Raw genomic sequence first — 22,190 nt, forward strand, 5'->3', positions numbered from 1 at the left:
ATTGTCTTTCTCCATTCCTGGGATGATTAGCATCATTACATTTAAAAAAAAATTATTTGACAGAGAGGGGCATCAAGAGAGGAAACACAAGCAGGGGGAGTGGGAGAGGGAGAAGCAGGTTTCCTGCGGAGCAGGGAACCCAACAACCGGGCTTGATCCTAGGACCCCTGGTATCATGACCTGAGCTGAAGGCAGACAGTTAATGACTGAGCCACCCAGATGCCCCAGGGTCATTAGATTTTTAATATTTTCAGTATATGCATTGAAACAAAAACTTAAAAAAAAGATTTTTGGGGGGTTGGGCAGAGCAATAGGTAGAAAATCCCAAGCAGGCTCCACACCCAGCATGGATCCTGACCTGGGGCTAAACTCACCACCCCGATATCATGACCTGAGCTAAAATTTAGAGTCGGATGCTCAACTGACTGAGCCACCTAGATGCCCCGAAGCATAAGAACTTACAAAATAGTACTCTAGTTGCATGTTACCAAGTCTTTTTTTTTTTTTTTTTTTTTAAGATTTTGTAAGAGCAAGCACAAGCAGGGGGAGCTGCAGGCAGAGGGAGAAGCAGGCTCCCTGCTCAGTGGGCTTGATCCTGGGACTCTGGGATCATGACTCAAGCTGAAGGCAGACACTTAACTGATTCACCCAGGTGTCCCATTACCAAGTCTTACATGCAGCTTTCATTTATTTAAATATTGCTGAACACTTATGTGCATTCTTGTGTATTGCAATGAGAATAGATCTCAAATCTCAAAGAGGTGCATTTGCAATTTAAAAAACATTTTAAAAATATATAAAATGTTTATATTGTCATTCCATTTGAAGTATTTTCTAATTTTTAACATGCTTTGATGTTTCATGAAGTTAATTTTTTCAATTCAAGCATATAGGCGTAAGAATTTCTTTTGGGCTCTCCTCATGGGTTACTCATCGTCTTATTCTGCTGTTGTCTGAAAATCTGTATAATGGCTTTTGGTGTTTGTTGAGATTTGCTTTGTGGTTTACTGATATTTTTATAAATATTCTATGTGTACTTAAAGTTTTACCTAATAGCTGAGTGATAATTTATGTAAGTCTATTAGATCTAGCTTTTAAAATTCAATTTTTTAAATTACTTATTACCTACTATCAGTTATCAGATACCTTGGACCTAAATTTCTCTTTGTAGCTGTCGATTGCTTTATAGATTTCAAAGCTTGAGTTTTTAATTCCCAGTGAATTGCTCCATTTATCATTATTAAAGCTCACTTTTTATCCCACTTTTTTTCACCTTAAAATCAATTTTATCTAATAGTTTCACAATTTCATTTGATTAGCATTTTCTTATTTCACCAACTTAAACTATTACATCATTGTGTTTAAGAATTATTTTTGTAAAAACCACAGTTTTTAAATTGGCAAGCTTACGGTATTTACATTTACTGTAACTACTGACATTGATTTCTATTTTTTTTTTTAAACAGATTTTTATTTATTTGACAGAGAGATCACAAGTAGGCAGAGAGGCAGGCAGAGAGAGAGAAGGAAGCATGCTCCCTGCAGAGCAGAGAGCCTGATGTGGGACTCAATCCCAGGACCCTGAGATCATGACCTGAGCTGAAGGCAGAGGCTTAACCCACTGAGCCACCCAGGCGCCCGGATTTCTATTATTTTGTGTGATTTGTTCTTTGCTTCTCTTTGCCTTCAATAGGGTTCTCTTAACTACAAATTATTTCCTTCCTACTTATTTAACTTTTAACCTAACCCTTGCTAGCTCTAAAACAGTACACTAAGCCTTTCAGGTTTACACTGATTTTCACCATCACAGTGAACTTAAATAGGAAACCAAATACAGTCATTTGGCAATGCAGCTGCTGGATATTAGTACAAACTGCCTTCTGGCATTTCCAGGCTATGTAAACCATCTTGAACCTTTTGTTCCTTATACTTAAAAAGGGAGAATACTTATAATCAATGGTACTTATAATCAACAGACATTCCTTCTCCACCCCTGGAAGGTTCTGTCTTTCCTGTTTAACTAATGACTTAGGTTTTACAACAAGCAAGCAAAACAAACCTAAATCCTATCCAGTTCTCCCCAGTTCAGGATGAAGAGGAATGAAATGCTAATTGTTAAGCCTTCTAGACTTAACAAGTATTTATTTGCATTCCATTGGACAGTCTACAGTACCTGGGGGTATAAACATTTTTCTAGGCTGAGGATCCATTAGCCTTTAATTCTTTCGTGTTTTTCTGTCCCTAGAAAATTGAGCACAGAATGCTCTAATCTAGACCAGGGAACCTTAATCATTTTCTTATCCCAACACCCTAAACTATTTTTGTCAATAGCAGTTCTCAAGCAGGAGCTATTATGAGACTCACTGGGGCATGGAACTCCTCTATGCCTACTGAAAATGCCTAAGATCTTCAAATTCATTTATTCCTGTTTTCTCTTCCAGTATGTAAAGCTAAATTTATTCTCTGACAACACATCCAACATTAGCAAACTATTTGTTTTCAGAATCAACAGCATTAGAAGGTTTCAAAAATTTGCCCAATTAAACACTCATCAACAAGCAAATTTTTGTAAATGTTTCTGAGGACTTGTCCGCAAACTACCATCAAGTCAGTGAAGTTCAATATGTAAAAATTAAACCTCAGGTGTGCAAAATGCATGGTTCAAGAAGTAGATATAGATTTATTCTGATTACATGACTTATCAGTGTGCACTGTCATCCAAAAATTAATTGTATTAAAAGTTACTATTTGTTCACTAGTATTAAGATGTCAATTTACATACATAAATTGTTTTATATTCTTTGATCCTGCCATATGTAAACACTTTTTAGGAGGTTTGGGAACCAAAATTGTATGCCAAATATATATTCCTAGAATATTACCAACGTAACATCACAACCTATTCTCATGTTGGCTCACTAAAGCTGAGGGTCTATAACATGAAAAATCAGTTGATTATTTTTATAGACACATGATACTTGGCAATGATTTTATGCATTGCACTGGTTACTCTTTGTATTGAAAACAAACTGGGAAATGAAGAAATCAAATGTAGTTTCCTTAAAAAAAATTAACTAGTAGGAACTAAGCTGCCAGAAATTGTTATACACTAATGACTAGAGTCAGAGTCACCATGTACAGAAATTATTTTAATAATGGTTGAAGAAAAATGACTTGGATGCCATATTGTTAGAACTAAAACAATGATATCATTTAAAAAACTGCTTCTATATACTGTAGTATTAAACAATGACTTCATCCTACCAAGTATAAAACGTAACCACTTTTAATGTAAGTGTCCTTCTAAAACACTAAGCCATAAAATTTTATTTCAGGGACAAAAATACAACACTTTAAAGCAATACCTTGCATTACCTCGATTTCCCTATCTCTAATGGCATTTTAACATCTTATTTTGATTCGGTCCATATGATTTCAAGAGGATTTTACTCAAGGTCTTGGAAGCAAAAATTTAGGAAATTCTAAGAAAACAAAGATGCACAGCACATGTAAATCAGAAAGCAACAAAGAATGGAAGGTGGCTAACCCTTTAACAACTATTTTGAATTTCTGAACCTTGTTATTTTTGCACATTGATATTTGTATTAAAAATAAGGAATGCTGGATTTCTTAATACACAATAATTCACAAAACTGACCTCTTCTGATCCAGAAGTACTTTAAAGTATTCTACTTAAAAGTATTCTAAGGCCAAAACATGAAAAATCTAGAAGCCATTATTAAATTTTAGAGATATTTATATATGGAAACTTACAACACGGCTCTTCAAGTATGAATTTAAGAGTCAAAGCATTCTTCACAGTAAGATTTGGTATTTAAATGGGACAAAGGTAATAAAATTAGCTATCGAAGTGATAGGATAGCAGTGAAACTACTTTTAAAAATCCATGAAATAAAGCACCTAATGAATCTAAGATTAAAAAAAACCAAAATGTGCCTGAGAAAAACATATTATTTCAGAGCTTAGAACTGAATGAAAAGATTAAATAAAACAAGATCAACCAGGAATAATAAGATCATTTCCATCTATAAGTTTATACACTATAAAACATACTGAATTTCACTTATCTCTATACAGGATGGGTTATTTTTAAGTATCAATTTACTTCCTTAATAAATCAATCCTGTAACTTAGAACATGACAGTAACAGATTCCAAAGCAAAGATGATACTGTTAATTTTTATTATGGTTATGGATTTTGACCTGCTTGACAGAGTCAAATGTTCATGATTCAATTATTTTCTTCTTTGATTTGAATGTTCCTAGTCATTTAGTAATATATTTTAATAGATAAGCATTTTCTTTTGGTACCCACTCTAATAATATGCTAGAGGATGTGTCCTTAGGGATCTGGAAGATGAAAGAACAATTACCACTAATAGGTACTTGACCACTGCCAGAGAGATTTAAGTTGTCTTCTAAGCAGTTTCAGTTTAATATTCTAAGAATTCCAGGTGCCTTTTTTTGTGTGAAACAAATACCCTTGAATTTAGCAAGAAAAGAATTTAGACATCTGTTTTATAAACTCAAAGGTGCTATTTTCTTGGGAAACATAGAAATATATGGAAGAACATTAATTTTAGTACTTTTAAAAATTAGAGATTAGAAGCAAAACAGCTGAAGTTTTTTGTTTTCGTTAAGAGTTTCATTTGGTCTTTTACATCAGCATTAAAGTTTTGTTACATTATTAAAAGAAAAAAATTATATGCTTCCTGGGAACTTTAAAATGGTAAGACCTTAGATTAAATAAGACCTTGACAAAAAACAAAAGGTAACTATAAACCTTTTTCTTTTTTGATAAAAAAAAAGTGTCTTCTGAAATTGACTGCTTCAAGATTAGTTTGCTAAATGATAGTTACAAACCACTGTAGAATAAGAGGATAATTAAAATATTAGAATCACACTTTATAAGCATCGCTACAACCTATGTCATTTGAAAAGTTCTCAATGGCTCACTTTAATCAGTGCCATCAGATTTTGAATACTGATAAAATTAAGTTACGCTTATCATTAATTTTGTAGGATCAAATATCACAAAGGCAAATTCCACTTAAAACTTCCAAAGTTTAACCACAAAATAACATTTACTTTAGAACTGCAGTTATTGGTTGTAAAACTCTAAAATGTTAGGTAAAGTTATATTTTTCTTGTCATTTAAGAATCACTTCTATATGTAAGATCAATGCCAGGGTTTCATTTGTTGTAGACTACCAAATATCAGCTATTTAAAAAAAAAAATCCTAATGGGAAGGTTTATAGGTTTATTATTAAAAATCAAATTTATGAAAATGGAGGAATGGTTCTATCTATTCAGGTCAAAATGAAGTGAGCTAATTGGTTTACTGTATTTGAATGCCTATTGTCTTTAAATGTTGATAATTTCTCAAAACAGTTCAAATGTGCTAATTTGAATAAAATGCTTTAACACTTATTATATTGAAAATTGAGTCCCCAAATTCACTTTAATATAGACTTCTATCTAGGAAATAATCACAAATATACTACAAATTGACCAAGAAAATCTAAGAAATCTTTATTCCTTAATAAAAGTCTAATTAATCATACTCTTAAACACAGATGATCTGTTTATTCCAAAAGCCCAATTCTTTGGTGTGCTGTTTCTAGTTGTTTAAAACTTAAGAATTCTGTATACTGTTAAGGAATTGAAACATCAGAAACTTTATTTAAGCAATTTTTGTTTTTAAAATCACAGTATTATTGACTATCAGGAGTTGGATTCTGAAACCAATTTATACTTTTCCAAAGTGTACTAATCTATATTTATTAATCATCCTAGGTATTTTCTACATACTTAGTTCATATTTGATTATAGGAAAACATTCTAATTTTTTGTCTTTTAAAGTAACTTCTAAAATAGTGGCCTTTTATTCTGAAAAAAATTTTGTCTAGTACTGAACAGATTTCAGTGATTAAAATTAAACTGAACCATGCCTTCTACCCAAAACTGTATTAAGAAGAACATATTTTCCTTTATTAATATACCTGATAAATAGCTACATCATAAGGTTAAAGGGCTTTTGAAAATATTTAAGTTGAATGAATAGGAAAAATTATACATCTCATCTTTGTTAAGTAAAGTGTTATATAACTGCAAGAATTAGAATGTTAAATATCTGACTAAAACAGAGCTACATAAACTGAAAAGAAGGAACAGAAAATATCAAGTATAATTAGAAAATTCAGAAGCAGAAAGGGCTATTTCCTCCTTTGTCTACAAGAAGTTATGGGGCTATATAGCTCCTAATGAAGTTCCTGGAGATTTTCTTGTAACTCAAGAAAAAGCTATAAACTCCCTAATGTGTACTGTTGAAATATTCCTTCCTATCTTTGATGATCTTCCTGAAATGAACCTACATATAAAGAAAAAGTAACTGCTTTAAAGAAAAAAAAAGTACTTCATTATTAATGGGTATAATTAGTTCACCTTTAGAGTATTAAGACAAGTTTGAGGACTAGAAAACATTAAAAATATCTTGGGTCTATATGTTTTTTTTAATGCAAAAAAGGGACATCTCCCTCAGAAAGGATGAATAAAAATCCCTGCAAAATGCACTGCTCCATACTCTCCCTTTCAGTGCAGACTACATTGTAGAAACAAAATCTCTCTTAAGAGAACTATCTCTGAGAAATAATGACTATCCCTAAAGATATTCAACTCTCAATTTTTACTACTTAAGAAAAATCAGTATTAATATAAAGGTTTAGCTTTGGGGAAAAGTGAGCCTTTCAAAATTTTAACTTAGGTTAATCTAGTTGATTGGCATGAAACACCAGTGCCCATGGCATTGTCTAGGCTTCTTGTAGGTTTGGAGAGTTATTTCAGTCTGCTCCCATACTTAAAATAGTTTCAAGCCTCTGGAAGGAGCTGAACAATGTGAACAAGTCTGGTGATGGAGCACAGATTAAGTCCCTAAAATATCTTAATTTCACAGTCCTTTGTCCCATGTAATATATATAAGCACCACCAAAACTGGAGCCAACATCTGAACAGGTAATGTAATAGCAGGAACTATAATTTAATCACATCATATCATATTACACTTATGTAACATTCTATATTTTGCCTGTTGATATGTAACATAGTTAAGTTTATTACAAGCATTATTTCCTAAGACTTACGGTAGAAGTACTTCTTTTCAAGTATTACCGTTTATTTAATAGTGTTTATCTACTTCTTAACATTAAGTAAATCAGTGATATATGTATATAATGCGATACACATTGTGCCCATTTCTCCCTACCCTGTGTTATTAACAAAATCAATTAAGAAAACCAAAACAACTATTTAAACTGAAGCAAGGCTATCAACACCACAGATGCAGGTCTGAGTAGGTCAACAGAATTTCCCCCTTAACATGAAGGTATTCTCATCAATAATGCTTCTTATCTTTAGGCCAGTATTACTTTAGCAGCAGGTGGTCTTCAAGACAAGTAGATCAGAAGTTTCAAGTGAAAATGACACTGAATTACTCTCAGAAAACATCAATCCACATTACTAATAAAAGATGCAAACTGCCGGTGTCACCGTAACATAAAAATTGTGTTTCCCTTTCATCATGTGATTTATTTCATTTATGTGATGACAACACTTTGGAGTTCTCATTGCACACCAATGAGATCATCTGCTTTAATATTTAAATTATAACTACATAACTAGAAAAAAAAGTCAGTGCCTCAGTGGCTTTAAACCATATCAATTTCAATGTTTTTCAAAATGATGATGCTATTAAATCTATGCTTCTGCAACAATAGTGCAATACAGTATCCTCTCCTGAATACAGGAGCTGAGGTTTATCCAAGTAGAAGCTTTAAATAAGGTAGATTGTTGCCGAATACATTTCAGTCTCGCATGTTTGATAGAACATGTATTAAGAAAGCTAAAACTGACTTGTAAATCTATACTCAGCTAAAGCTTCACATAAGCAGCAATGGAAATGAACAGAGGTGCACTCAATATAAAACACTTTTCAAAACTACTCCAAAAAACAAATGACAAAAAGTGGTTAAGAACAACTGAACATATGTTGTGTGTACCACATGTAAAAGGAAGAATGGACCTTGTGGTTGCTTGCACTGTTTGAATTATGTGAAGGTAAAATTAAGACTTAGTCCACTTCCATCTCTCCAGAAGATTTAGTATGCTGGGAGCTGTCTTTTGTTGTATCTGGTTTAGTTTCAGTCCCACTCTGTCCATCCATTGGTCCATTGTGTTCACTATTAGCTTTTGCTTTGTCTTCAGCAACCTCTACTTTCGGTTTGGGCTTGTAAATGATGGGGTTACAGAAATTATCTAGTTCCTAAAGACATGAAGAAAAATGATATTAAAAATACTACAGAACAGAATACCATTAATTTTCTAAATTTCTACATTAATAAGATATTCCTGAATTTATGTTAGCTCACTTAGATAACCAAGTTTCTTCAAATACATCAATGAAGCATTTATTTCTGGGTTAGTGCATATTAATGCTGACAAGGAACTCTTCAATCTTTAATAAATTCTTTGTATCTAATCTTCCTAAAAACTGGTTCCTCATTATTGAAATATAGTTTTCTTGGACAGAAATAATTTTTAATCCATTCCTTTAAATTATGCCTAGTGCTCTGAGAATTATATCAAATAACACATTTCACAAATTGGTATTTACATGAAAACAGCTTTCATAAGTGGAACTGTAGAACTATGCTCAAGGAAAATTAAGTCATGAATGTAAATGCAACTTAATAATTTAAAGTAAGTACAATGTAATTTCTCTATCTTTGCTTACTTCTTTTTAACACAGAAATAAAAGACCATTAAAATCCCCAAGACCAGTGTCACAGAGGTCGGGATAGGGACAGAAATACAGGGTGTTAACATCCTGGGGGAAACTGCTCTTACCACACTACATCTGATTAGGAGTAAATTATTATGGCTTCTTTGCAAAACTCTTTCAAAAGGAAAATACTTTGCTTTGATTTTTAAAAATACCTGTTTATTGTTTAAAAAAAAGCAAAAACAAAAACCTTGAAAACATACTGAACTAGATAAGGCAAAAAAAAGAGCAACTGAAATTCCATCTTCTACAGATTAACATGAACATTTTGGTGACCATCCTTCTAGGTGTATGTCCATGCATACACATACCTGCAAACCTACAGATATGTGAAGATGCTTGCTAATTTATACAGTGAAATAATGTCATTTAGATTCTGTAATCTTTCCTTTTTCATGCAATATGTTGTACACATCTTTCTATCTAAATAGATCTCTGTATCTAAAATTATGTAATGATTGCAAAGTGTTGAATGGATGCTTCAATTTATCTAATTTCTTACTGCCAGGTATGTGTTTCTTCCAATTTTTTGCTAATTAATAAGCAAGGGTATTTACGCACCTATCCCTGTGCAATGATCAATTTAGGATGAATTCCTAGAACTGTGATTTCTGGGTTAAAGTGTACATATAAGTCCTTTAAATTTCTAAACATATACTGATACAAAATGTTTTAACAAATTCAACCAAGTTGCTAAGGGAGAACATCCGTTTCTTTGCACCCTTGACAACTTAGGACAAAGATTATGAATGTAAAACACAAAACCATGAATCAGATGAAAAGAGATGAGTGGAGAAGAATGTGATAAGGATGAACCTTTTCATATATATTTACTGGACATGTATACCCTCTTTTGTCAATTGCTATCCAACGTTTTTACTCATTTTTCTACTAAGATGCTTATCTTTATTATAAAATTTGTCTCCATGTTTTTCATGGTGTTTTTTTCTATGATAATCTTTTGTATTTTCATGGATAATGTTTTTTAGACTGGGAAATTTATCTCAGAAATAAGATTTACCACAGAATTTTACAGGTTTCAAATGATGTCAAAGACCAATACTGCGAAGTTTTACTATGGAGATTTAGAAGTCTTATCTAATCTAGAAAAGTCTGAAGTATCTAAGTTCTTTTGCAAGTTGATTATTTCTCAAAGTACGGCTCCCATTAAAAATGTTTAATGCGAACCATAAGAGACTATGGACTCTGAAAAACAACCTGAGGGTTTTGAAGGGTCAGGGGTGGGAGGTTGGGGCAACCTGAGGGTTTTGAAGGGTCAAGGGTGGGAGGTTGGGGGAACAGGTGGTGGGTAATGGGGAGGGCACGTTTTGCATGGAGCACTGGGTGTTGTGCAAAAAGAATGAATACTGTTACGCTGAAAAAATAAATAAAATGGAAAAAAAAATTAAAAAAAAAATGTTTAATGCTTGAACCCATTAAAAAAAGAATTTTGTAGGTAACTTACCTTTGACTTTGCAACTATTTCTGAAACTTTCACCACAGGATCTTGAGTGAGACTTAGTTTGTTCTGTGCATTCATCTTACTGTTCAGCCAACTCATGGCATCGCTGATATATTTTTCAACTTTTTCTACTTCAGTAGGATCCAAGTGATCGTATCTTTCATCCTATTAAAAATTTTTTACTCAATGTAACAGATTTTTATATTGACTAATGCATCAATTAATAATTTCTATTTAAAAGATTTAGCTTCTTATTGAATGTACACCTCACACATATCCATGCGAAGAAGCCATATATAGAAATTATATAGAATTGAAGAGACTGGGAGAAAGAAAAAAGATCAGTGTGCATTTTTTTTCCCCTAACTTTAGTTTTGAGGTATTGCCTTTTATTTTTCTTATTTTTTTTAAAGATTTTATTTATTTGACAGAGATCACAAGTAAGCAGAGAGGCAGGCAGAAAGAGAAAAGGGGAAGGAGGCTCCCCACTGAGCAGAAAACCCGATGCGGGGCTCAATCCCAGGACCCTGAGATCATGACCTAAGCCGAAGGCAGAGGCTCAACCCACTGAGCCACCCAGGTACCCCTCTGTGTTCATTTTTAAAAGGAAAGGCTTTCTGAAGAAGTCATTTTTGCCAAAAAATGCCTAGTGGAGAATATTCAAGGGAACAATACCTAGCCAACAAAGAAGCTGTTCGGAAATGAATTTGTTAGGGAATAAAGAGAAATAAGAGAAGAAGGCATACTGTAAGCCAAACAGAAAATTCTCAAAATACAGCAGAACAGCATGATAAGTTGTTGATAAGGAGAATTATATAATGACATTCTGTCTGAAAAACACAACTGCAGCCACCCCATATAGGAAACAATCTAAGAATTCATGGTTTAGGATGGTAGTCACAAGACCAGAAAGAAATGGCAATGCAACGTGGATTACAGATTGGACATGGAAAATAAAGGGAAATGGAATGAAAGAGTACTCCAAAGCCAAAAACTGGGAGAGTAGTGATAATGTGTTTTAAAACCACGCACACCTAGGGAATTTAAGATTAAAGTCATATACCTGCACTGTATTTTAGGAGTATAAGTACCCTTTATTGGTAACTTTCCAATAAATACAACTTTTCTGTTTGTTTGGTTTGGTTTGGTTTGGTTTGGTGAAGAGAGTACATGCATGGGGCAAGGATGGGGGTGGAGACAGAGGGAGAGGGAGATAGAGAATCCCAAGCAGTGTCCACGTTCAGCATGGAGCCCAACACAGGACTTGATCCTAAGACCTGAGATCATGACCTGTGCCAAAATCAAGAGTCCGATGCTCAAATGACCAAGACACCCAGGCGCCCCTCCAATAAAAAAAAAAAAGTTTTAAGTTTGGTGCACAAGGTCTCCAGAATTTGGTGGCAGCAACGGCTATCACTTTGTAGCTGAGAACTTACAGATTTACCCCACTGCCACGATGTACTACCCACATGCCATCATCATCAGCTGGCTTTGTGGTATTCATACCTTGTTTCTGTATGCTTCTATCACTTTCATAACAAGTTGAATCTTTTTTCCCAAGTCGTTTAAAGCTTTTGGTCTCTCTTCATGTTCCATGTACCTCATCTGAATAGGCTGGCCATATTTCTATTAAAATTTTTAAAAGAACAAGTTATTAACAGAAAACAATTTTTAACAAGACAATACTTTTAATTCCTTCAAAGTTAGGTGTTAAAAGTTTACAGAACTATTAAATAAGAAGACCATAAGGACAATACTCCATGCAGAACTCATGTATTTGAAACCAGGTTTCTGTGTATAACTCTGTAAACAACATGATTACTAGAATTTCTGGATATTCAGTATCTATTGAATATTATTTATGTTTATTAATTAGGTGGAAATTCTGGATCTATGAGTACAACACTTAGAAATACAAAACCAAAAAAATAAACCTCTGGCCCCTATCCCAAATGCCTGGAATGAGGAATTTCTAAATGTTTTTAACAGCCCCTGTAACTTTGAGGAGGGGGATGCATTAGAAGAATGAATACCTATTTTCTTTTCTATTCTTTATACACTTAAAAAAAATCAACATATTTTAGAGTAATTTTAGATTTTCAGAGAAGTTATAAAGGAAATAATAGAGCACTGAGTACCTCTCACTACTTTCCTCTAACGTTAACATCTTGTACCACCATAGAACATACACTTGCCAAAATTAAGAAACCAACACTGGAGCATTACTATTAACTGAACTCCAGACCTCATGTAGATTTCCTAATTTTCCATTCCAGGATACCATACTGCCTTTAGTCTACTTACATCATATTTTTTATTGAAAAAAATTTTTAAAGATTTTATTTATTTGAGGGAGAGGATGCACACATGCAGTAGTATGAGAGAGTGCATGAGCAGGGGGAGGAGGGAGAGAGGGAGGGGGTGCAAGTGCGCATGCAAGCATGCACACACAACACACACACACACACACACACGAAGGGGAGGAGCAGAGGGAGAACTACACTCCCACTGAGCAAGGAGTCCCTGGGATCATGACCTGAGCCAAAGACAGATGCTTAACCAACTGAGCCACCTTGTGCCCCTTACTATAAATGTTTTTGAAAAAAGGACCAAGTACTGTAATTTTTAATCATCTCAAAAAAAAAAAAAATACTAAGGCCTGTGAAGCCTTCTACAACATTCATTTCTATGGTTACTTATATATTTGGGGTAAAATAATCCTTTTTGAGAGCTGCTGGGCTTTTCAGTTTCTTCTACTGGCCTCAGCTGCCTGGCTGCTTCTACCACCCAAAATATATACATTCTTCTAGGGAGACGGGGAGTAACACCACCATCAAGATAAAATGTGTTAAAGCCTAGTTTTGGTTTTAAGTTTTTTTTTTTTTTTTTTTTTAAGATTTTATTTATTTATTTGACAGACAGAGATCACAAGGCAGCAGAGAGGCAGGCAGAGAGAGAGAGGGGGAAGCAGGCTTCCTGCCAAGCAGAGAGCCCGATGCGGGACTCGATCCCAGGACCCTGAGATCATGACCTGAGCCGAAGGCAGCGGCTTAACCCACTGAGCCACCCAGGCGCCCCGGTTTTAAGTTTTTTTTAAGTTTAGGTTTTCTAGTTGATTTCTAATTATTCCATATGGAAGTAATTTACTGGCATGAAGACAGTTCTAACATTTTCAAGATACTAACTTTTGCTTTTAAGTAACTTCTCTTATACTCCCCACCTCTCCCAGTCCTAAAGGGCTGTCTTTTCCCATAGCCTAGGAATCATTACTGATGTCATCTATGTTTTTTCCTTGCTACTCAGAATGGCTCAGTGACCAGCAGCATCAGAATTTCTTGGAAGCTTGTTAAAAGTAGATAATCACAGGCCCATCACTCAGATATATACTGAATCATAGTCTGCATTTAGTAAGAGCCCCTGGTAATTATGTGAACATTAAAGTATTGCTATGATCCACACAGAAGAAGAAGAAGAAAAAACAAATTTCCTATCATCCTTGTAATGTGAACTTAAAACTACTTTTTTCAGGGTAAGGCAGAGAAGCAGAAAAGAGTAATAGGTCTTTTCTTAAAATCATACCACTGGACCTAGAAAAGGGAGACCTGGTGGCCACATCTCCTTATTTCTTTGTGGAAGGACATTCAAGAGCAGGAGTGCTACTTTTTAATTTCTTCACTGGCCAGGTATCTCCCTCAGTTGCAATGTGAAAATAGGGCAGTAAATTACTCCTCAAAATCATGACAGTGAAGGGGAGAGAATAAGTGTAGAGAAAGGGTGTAACCTCTAATGGGTAAGAGGGGATTAGGTTCACAAATCTGTTCTTAATGACATCTCAGAAATATATGGTTAATGTAAAACTGGTAACACTCCAATCATCTGCTACATATTTATATCTGAAAATCTTAACAAATATGTTTACACATTATTTGATTTCAATTATGTAGTATTATTGCCCTCCAAAAATGCTTTTAAGATTAGAGAACATTTCTTCCTACATGTATCTTGCTTTATTATTTTCTAATATATTTATTAAAAATAGACTTTGCTTTTACAGCATAATTTTTAGGAAAATTTAATGTTCTATTGAAAACTAACATCGACTTTAAAAAATTTACCTTTAGTTCTTGAAGCTTATCCACATAAATTTGTTTAGGTTGGTCTTCTCCTTCTTCATAAAGCCAATTTTCTGTGTCTTCCAATATCGCAGACAGTTTATTCAAGTCCTAGTTACACATTTAAAAGACACTGACTGAAAATTCCTTAGAAATAAAAGTTATCAAAGAAGGACAGAACGTTTTTCAAGTATAAAAGATTAAATTTCAATTTCTCTAGCTTTTTATTCATAAACATGTTTTTCACTATAGTTCTGCAGTTGTGAGAAATAACTAAGAACCATTCCTAAACGTGGCTCAAGGAGACGGACAACAGTAACACATTTTATATGTTTATTTATATGATTTGTATTAGCATTGTCAAGTCATTTTTTTAAAGAGTTATTTTAGGAAGACAGTGTGAGTGGGCAAGAGTGCATGGGAGCGCAAGTAGAAAGGAGGAGTAGAGAGGGAGAGAGCAGACTCCACACTGAGCACAGAGCCCAACATGGGGCTCGATCTCACGAACCTGAGATCACGACCTGCTGAAATCAAGAGTCAGATGCTTAACCAACTGAGCCACCCAGGTGCCCCTCAAACAAAGAGTTCTAATAAAAAATTTAAAAATTTAGACTTACTTCTTGAGTGATGAATTTTTCATAGACCGTGCCCAGCTTGTCTCTAAAATCATACACATATTCTTCAACAGCATTCTTAGCATCGTTTCTTTCTTTCTCTAATTTATCTTGCATTATCATCTTCCCCTATATTCAAAATGTTTAGATTAGCTGCTATTAAGAATATGCAGGAGAGTCATCAGGAAAATGCATATAAAAACCACAATGAGCTATCACCTAATACCTGTCAGAATAGCTAGAATCAAAAAGACAAGAAAAAAGTGTTGCTAAAGGCATAGAGAAAAAGGAACTCTTGTGCAGTGTTGGTAGGAATATAAGTTGGTGCAGCAACTGTGGAAAACAGTATGGAGGTTCCTCAAAAAATTAAAAATAGAAGTGCCATATGATCCAATAATTCTACTACTGGGTATCTGCCCAAAGAAAACAAAAATAATTAGAGGTATGCACCTCTGTTTATTGCAGCATTATTTACAATACCAAGATAGAGAAGAAACCCATGTCCATTGATTGATGAATGAAGAAGGTATGGGTTGTGTGTGTGTGTGTGTGTGGGAGGGTGTAATGGAGTATTACTCAGCCATTAAAAAGGATGTAATCTTGCTATTTGCAACAACATAAATGGACCTATGTTAAGTGAAACAAGTCAGACAAAAACAAATGCCATATGATTTCACTTAGTGGAATCTAAAAAACAAAACAAATGAATAAACAAAAAAACAGAACTGATGGTTGCAGAGGGTAGATAGATGGGGAGATGGGCAAAATGCGTGAAAGGGAGTGGAGATACAGGCTTAGAGCTATGGAATGAGTAAGTCATGGGGATAAAAGGTACAGCATAGTAAATATAGTCAATAGTATAATAATAGTGTATAGTGAGGGATGATAGCCATACTTGTGGTGAGCAAGATGTATAGACTAGTTTATCACTATGCTATATATCTGAAACTAAAATAACACTGCATATCAACTAGACTTCAATTAAAAAAAAAAAAGAATATGCATCAGGAAAATGCAAACCAAAAACCTGTTCATACCTACTAGAATGACTATAATCAAAAGAAATGGATTGTAAGAAATGGACATTGGTGAGGATGTAGAGAATTTTTAAACCTTGCATATTGCTATTGGGAATGTAAAATCCTGCAGCTATTATGTAAAACAGTTTGGTGGTTCCTCAAAAAGCTAAACAAAGATTTACAGTATGACAGCAATTTCACTCCAAGGTATATAACCAAAGGAACTGAAAACAGGAACTCAAAACAGATATTTGAATGCCCACTACAGCATTATTCACAACAGTCAAAAGGTGGACAACTCAGTTGTCCATTAACAGATGAATGGATAAATACAACGTACATATATATCCAATGAAATATTACTCTATTCTAAAAAGGTGTTAAGTTCTGATACATGTTACAACATGGAAGAACTCTGAAAACATTATGTGAAGTATACTAAACCAAACACAAAAGGACAACTATTGTATGATTACAGTCATATGATTTATCTAGAATAGGCAAATCCAGAGACAGAAAGTGGCTAGAGTTTACTGGGGGTTGGGGGAAGAGAAGAATGGTGAGTTATTAATGATTACAGACTTTCTGGGGTTATGAAAAAGTTATGAAAAAGAAATAGGCAGTGGTGACAATTCACAAAACTTTGAATTTAACAATGCCACTGAATTGCTGTTCATTTAGTCAAATGGCAAATTTTATGTTATATACATTTTACTACAACTTAAAAGATTAGTAAAGTGTAATATTCCAAAAGCCACCAAACTACACTTTAAATGGGTTAACTGTATGGTATGTGAATTATATCGCAATAAAGCTATTTAAAAAACCCCACATAGACTATGTCATTGTACATACTCGGGTTCAATACCTTGGCTCCCCATGTACTAGCTTTGAGATCACAGGAAGTTCACTGAACCTCTGTAAGCCTCAGTTTTCCTATCCTAAAACAGAGAGAATACAACTCTCTGTCTGTTAGGGCTGTTAGTAAGATTGATATAATTCACATAAAATTTTAGTATAGTGCCTAGCACCTAACTCGTGCTGAATAAATATTAGCTCTAGAAGGGGATATAGTATAGTGGTTGTGATCTTGAACTTTGGAAACAGATTACAACTGTTTGCAACTCAAAGGTTACTCTCGGACCTTGTATGATTAGGCTACCTGTTCCTGTCTCTTCATCTGTAAAACATAAATCTCTAACAGTACTTATACTTCACAGGTTTGAGGATTAAATATGATATCAATGTGTTTTAAGAGGTTTAGCAAATATGATTATTGTTATAACTAACGCAAAGAAATAAAGAATCTGAGAATTGTTAATACCTGAACAAAATTTTCACTTTAACAGAAACACAGTATTTTATTTTTTTTAAAGATTTTATTTATTTATTTGACAGATAGAGATCACAAGTAGGCAGAGAGGCAGGCAGAGAGAGAGAGAGGAGGAAACAGGCTTCCCGCTGAGCAGAGCACCCGATGTGGGGCTCGATCCCAGGACCCTGGGATCATGACCTGAGCTGAAGGCAGAGGCTTTAACCCACCGAGCCACCCAGGTGCCCCATAACAGAAACACAGTATTTTAGTATATGTGCTGCCAAAGCGAGCACCAGAAACACAGTATTTTAAACAGAAGACTACAGTGCACCGACCTTTGGAATTTAAAATAGTAAGACATTTAAAACCTTAAAAAAAAAATCGTATGCACAAAATTTGCCACAGCAGCACTTGCCTACAGTTTATTCCTTTGGGAAAATGAATTTGTCTCAAAACAAATTCTTAATTACTCATGGTCTCCAAGAATGCTTGCTTCACTTTAATAGTTAATGAACAGACAATATAGATAGGTACTAAACAGGGCAATCATTATAAAGTCAAATTCTCTTGAAGAAATTCCCAGAATAATGTGCACCAAAAGGAGAATATGGGCGCTTCAAAGAAACTGATTTTTTTCTAACACTAGCCAAGCCTGTAGAAATTACCACTAAATAGAAGTTTTAAAAATAAAATTATTTCTTACACAACTGCTAGTCAAGAAACAAAACTTTTCCTCGAGACTATAAAATTAGATACATGTAATTAGACATGTAAAGAAAATTTGAAGAATGACAACACATCTTAAGAAGTCAGAAAATATTCTGAATAGAGCCTTATCTTAAAGAACACATTAGAAGAGGGGAGCTGCTAATACTTCCCCATATAACGTCTGCTGGGTATTACTGCTAAAGACAAAGTACCAGGGGATGAGAATCCTTAGTATTAGAGTAGTCTTTCTTTATAGTGGGCACAATGCATATTTTTCACATAACTCTGATGAAAGCTACACTGTACATGACATTAACATAGCTCAGTATTTTGTCTAAAATAAAGTAGTTCAATGACTTAATAATTCCTTAGGAGTTATGGACTAGGTACCCAAACTGTGGGGTGGAGGTCATAATCATTGACTTTTACAAAAATTTCAGACTACACTACCACTTATTTCAATATCAACTCAAATTTATATACCTCATTTTCAATGTAGCTGTTGAGAAGATCTTGGCCCAGTTGTCTACACAGGCTACTCTGAATAGGCAGATCAATACTCTTGACTTTTCCTTTTTTAATAGTCTGGTTTAATCGATCTTGTTTGTCTGAGGGAGCTGACTGCAAAGAGAAATGCAAGAGAAGTAAAATAAAACCAGCTTAAAAAAGATTTAAAAGTGATTTCAGATGAAACAAAAAAGTAAAATCAGAACTTTTACCATCTACTGTACTTAATACTACTTTAATATGGATAGTATTTTATACACTGCATACACTACATCTTTCTACATAAAAGACACCAGGATGGAAATGCAAATTAAAGCTAAAATGAGATGCCACTTCCCACTCACTAGGAACAGCTATAATGAATAAAAGGAAAATAACAAGAATTGGTGAGGATGTGGAGAAACTGGAACCCTCATATACTGCTAACAAGATTATAAAATACTGAAACCACTCTGGAAAAACAGTTTGGCAGTGTCTGAGTGATGATAATGCTGTAAAAATGACTATAGTAATAGCTGCAAAACTCTGCACTATTACATTTATATAATGGAGTATATTAAAAACCACTGAATTGTATACTTTAAATGGGTGGACTATATGGTATATAAACTATATCTTAAGCTGTTAAACAATTAAAGCAAAAAATACCAAGAAAAATTGAAAATTTAGAAAAACAGGCTTTAGTTTTTAAATTACAGAGAGCCTAGGACTGTTTCTTTTTTTTTTTTTTTTTTGGAGAGCTTAGGACTTGAAACAGAATATAACCTCTGGAAAAGATCTACAACTAACCTACAACCAACCAATATAGATTAAATTCTGTTCAGGTTAGACAGACCTGTTGAAGATGGTTATTTAGAACTGCAGCCCCATTCATCTGGGTGATTAGATCAGGGTCTCTCCCTTTTATTGGCAACAACTGTCTCAGTAAAATGATGATTTTCAATAAAAGAATTCTCCTTTAAAGTTTTACCTTCAAAAAAAATTTTTTTTTTTTTGCACAAAGGGAAATATTGTATAATATGCAGCAAAATGCTAAGAGTGGTTAATTTTGAGATGTGAGGTTACTGACAATGTAAGTTTTCTTCATTTAGCTTATTATATTTCCTATTTTTCTGGGATTACATGGTTTTTAATGACACAAAAAAATTACTGAAAAATGCATCATCTTTTTCTCACCAAAGGGATAATTTTACTTACATTGTTAGTGTTCATTCTTTTAAAAATCCTCTATAATAAACTCATAGAATTGTATTTATTCTGGTTATATGCCTCTTCCAGAGTACTAAGATTTAAAATATCAAGTGTATTAAAAGCATGCAGTATAAAGTAAATACGTTACTCAAAATACCAATCTCAAAAAGACACAACCACAAAAACAGTAAAACACACCTTTGTTTTGGTTCCTGTATGATCAATTTCCTCTTCTGGAGTGTGTTCAGCATGACATTTTTGATGCCCTCCTTCTTCTTGGTCAACTTGCATTTTATCCTGGATAGAAAAATGTAATTGATAACGTAAGTGTCTTCCTTATTCTATTTTTTAAAAATAAACAGCATGTTAAGTGTTCAAAATTGTAATGTGTGAACATTGTAAAGTAGAAGCCTGTTTTCCAAATGAGAATAACTACAAATAAGTAGATTAACACACAAAAGAAAAAGTTCTATTTGATGATAAGTGAATAAATAGTTTCATTCAGCTGTGGTCAAGTAACTACAAAAGAAACAGAAAACGGTTTTCAAGTTAAAGTCACCAATCAAAATTCACAAATATAAGCTTACCAAAAAAAGAACATTAAATTTGACTTGAAAAGTGTTTTTAAAGAACTAAATGTGGGAAAATGAGATACAAAATACATTTATTACATAAGTTCATTTTTTAAAAATGTAGTAAAATACCCATTACATCAGAACTGTCAAAGTAGATGTCTCCAAATTATTACAAAGTAAACTTCAAAGATTTTTTAATGTCTAAAAGACAAACTTTCAACCAGTTAAAATAAGCTCTACTTGGTAAACAATCACAAGTACTAGATTTTTCTGGTCTTTCTTAACCTTATATGGCCATCCTACTAAAAAGAAGCCTGGAATTCAGGAATCAGTATAATTTAAGTCTTATATATTTGGAGTTAAGCAGATATAAGATACTCAGAAGGCTATCATGAAGAAATACTTGTGGCAAAGAGAATAAAAAGTTAGAAGATCATTTAACCAGTGTTCTTTGTAGTTAAAAGGTCAATTATCTCTGGGGTACCTGGGTGGCTCAGTGGAGAAAGTGGCTGACTCTTGGTTTTGGCTCGGATCATGATCTCAGAGTCCTGGGATCGAGCCCCATGTAAGGAAGTCTGCTTGTGGATGCTGTCTCTGCCCCTCCCCTTGCTCTCTAATAAATCTTTTAAAATGTTTTTTTTTAAAGCCAAGTATTTCTGATATTCCACCCCACCCCACCCCAAGCCAACTTCCAACTGTAGAATTTCCCCAATCCTGATTGAAAAAGGTGGAAAAAAATGATATAGTGGTGAGTTGGTGCAATGTAGGAAGATACAAATACATTTAACTCTACTTCATGAAATACTAAGAAAAAAATACTTTCAATTAAGTGGCCAAAATGCTTGATCAGTTAGCATTTTTATTTGATACTTATTGAAAGAGCTCTTCTAACATGTATATCTTTATCTCTAAAAGATAAATCATATGAAGTGGTTAAGGTATTTCTAAAACTTCACATTCAAATTTTCAACTCTTCTGAATCAGTTAATTCAGTTGTTAAGTATTTTTCTACAAAATACTGTCCTCTCTGCCATCAAAAGCATCAGTGACCCAGCATTTTTAAAAACTGTTCCAGTATGGTCTCTTAATATTTTCTTTAAAGCCCCTGATACCTATTCTGCAAGTTTTATGATGGTATTTTTTTTTAAGATTTTATTTTATTTATTTGACAGATCACAAGTAGGCAGAGAGGCAGGCAGAGAGAGCGCAGGGAAGCAGGCTCCCCGCTGAGCAGAAAGCCCGATGTGGGGCTCGATCCCAGCACCCTGGGATCATGACTTGAGCCAAAGGCAGAGGCTTTAACCCACTGAGCCACCCAGGCGCCCCTATGATGGTGTTTTCTTTATCACACCAAAAGGAGTCAGTTTTCAGACAACAACCAGGACTTCCATGAAGGGTCTTGAAAACAATTTGTTGATGAAGTGTCAAGGGGATGAAATTGCCTAGTCATGCCATTGGGAATAACAACAAAATTCACACTTGTACAGGTGATGAGAACTGTTTCATGAGTACTGCCACTGGCAACAATACATAAAAGATATGATCATGTGCAAAACCTACCCCAATTTCAGATATATTTTAAAAAGTGGAAAATTGTACAGCTTAAATTGATTTGAGAGTAATATGTTAAACTTTTGATATGATTTGAGAAGGTTCATACAAATATTATCCACGGTGGGGAAATTAAAAGACGTGCTTCTGGACTCTGGCTTCTCTAACAGATTTTAAAATTGCATGAGGGTCCAGATCGTTTTTCTGTTCCCTGATATATCCATATATATATCCTAGTGCTTTTAGTTATTTGCTGAATAAAAAGTACTTAGGAATAA

The 22,190-nt window shown here is 34.0% G+C and overlaps 1 protein-coding gene across 2 annotated transcripts in view; it reads right to left on the minus strand.

The window, feature by feature from the left end:
- Positions 1–2,693: 2,693 nt before the first annotated feature.
- Positions 2,694–22,190, minus strand: part of HSPA4L (heat shock protein family A (Hsp70) member 4 like) — a 50,953-nt gene continuing 31,456 nt past the window's right edge. For both annotated transcript variants that reach the window (XM_045990530.1, XM_045990537.1), the window contains 7 exons: positions 19,985–20,083; positions 18,572–18,709; positions 15,050–15,175; positions 14,436–14,543; positions 11,827–11,946; positions 10,324–10,485; positions 2,694–8,339 (listed from right to left, as the gene is read on the minus strand). In XM_045990530.1, coding sequence (XP_045846486.1) covers positions 8,148–8,339; positions 10,324–10,485; positions 11,827–11,946; positions 14,436–14,543; positions 15,050–15,175; positions 18,572–18,709; positions 19,985–20,083 — 945 coding nt within the window. In that variant the 3' untranslated portion in view covers positions 2,694–8,147. The remainder of the gene's footprint in view (positions 8,340–10,323; positions 10,486–11,826; positions 11,947–14,435; positions 14,544–15,049; positions 15,176–18,571; positions 18,710–19,984; positions 20,084–22,190) is intronic.

This window comes from Meles meles, chromosome 2, assembly GCF_922984935.1.
Source record: "Meles meles chromosome 2, mMelMel3.1 paternal haplotype, whole genome shotgun sequence".
Classification (NCBI taxonomy): Eukaryota; Metazoa; Chordata; class Mammalia; order Carnivora; family Mustelidae; genus Meles; species Meles meles.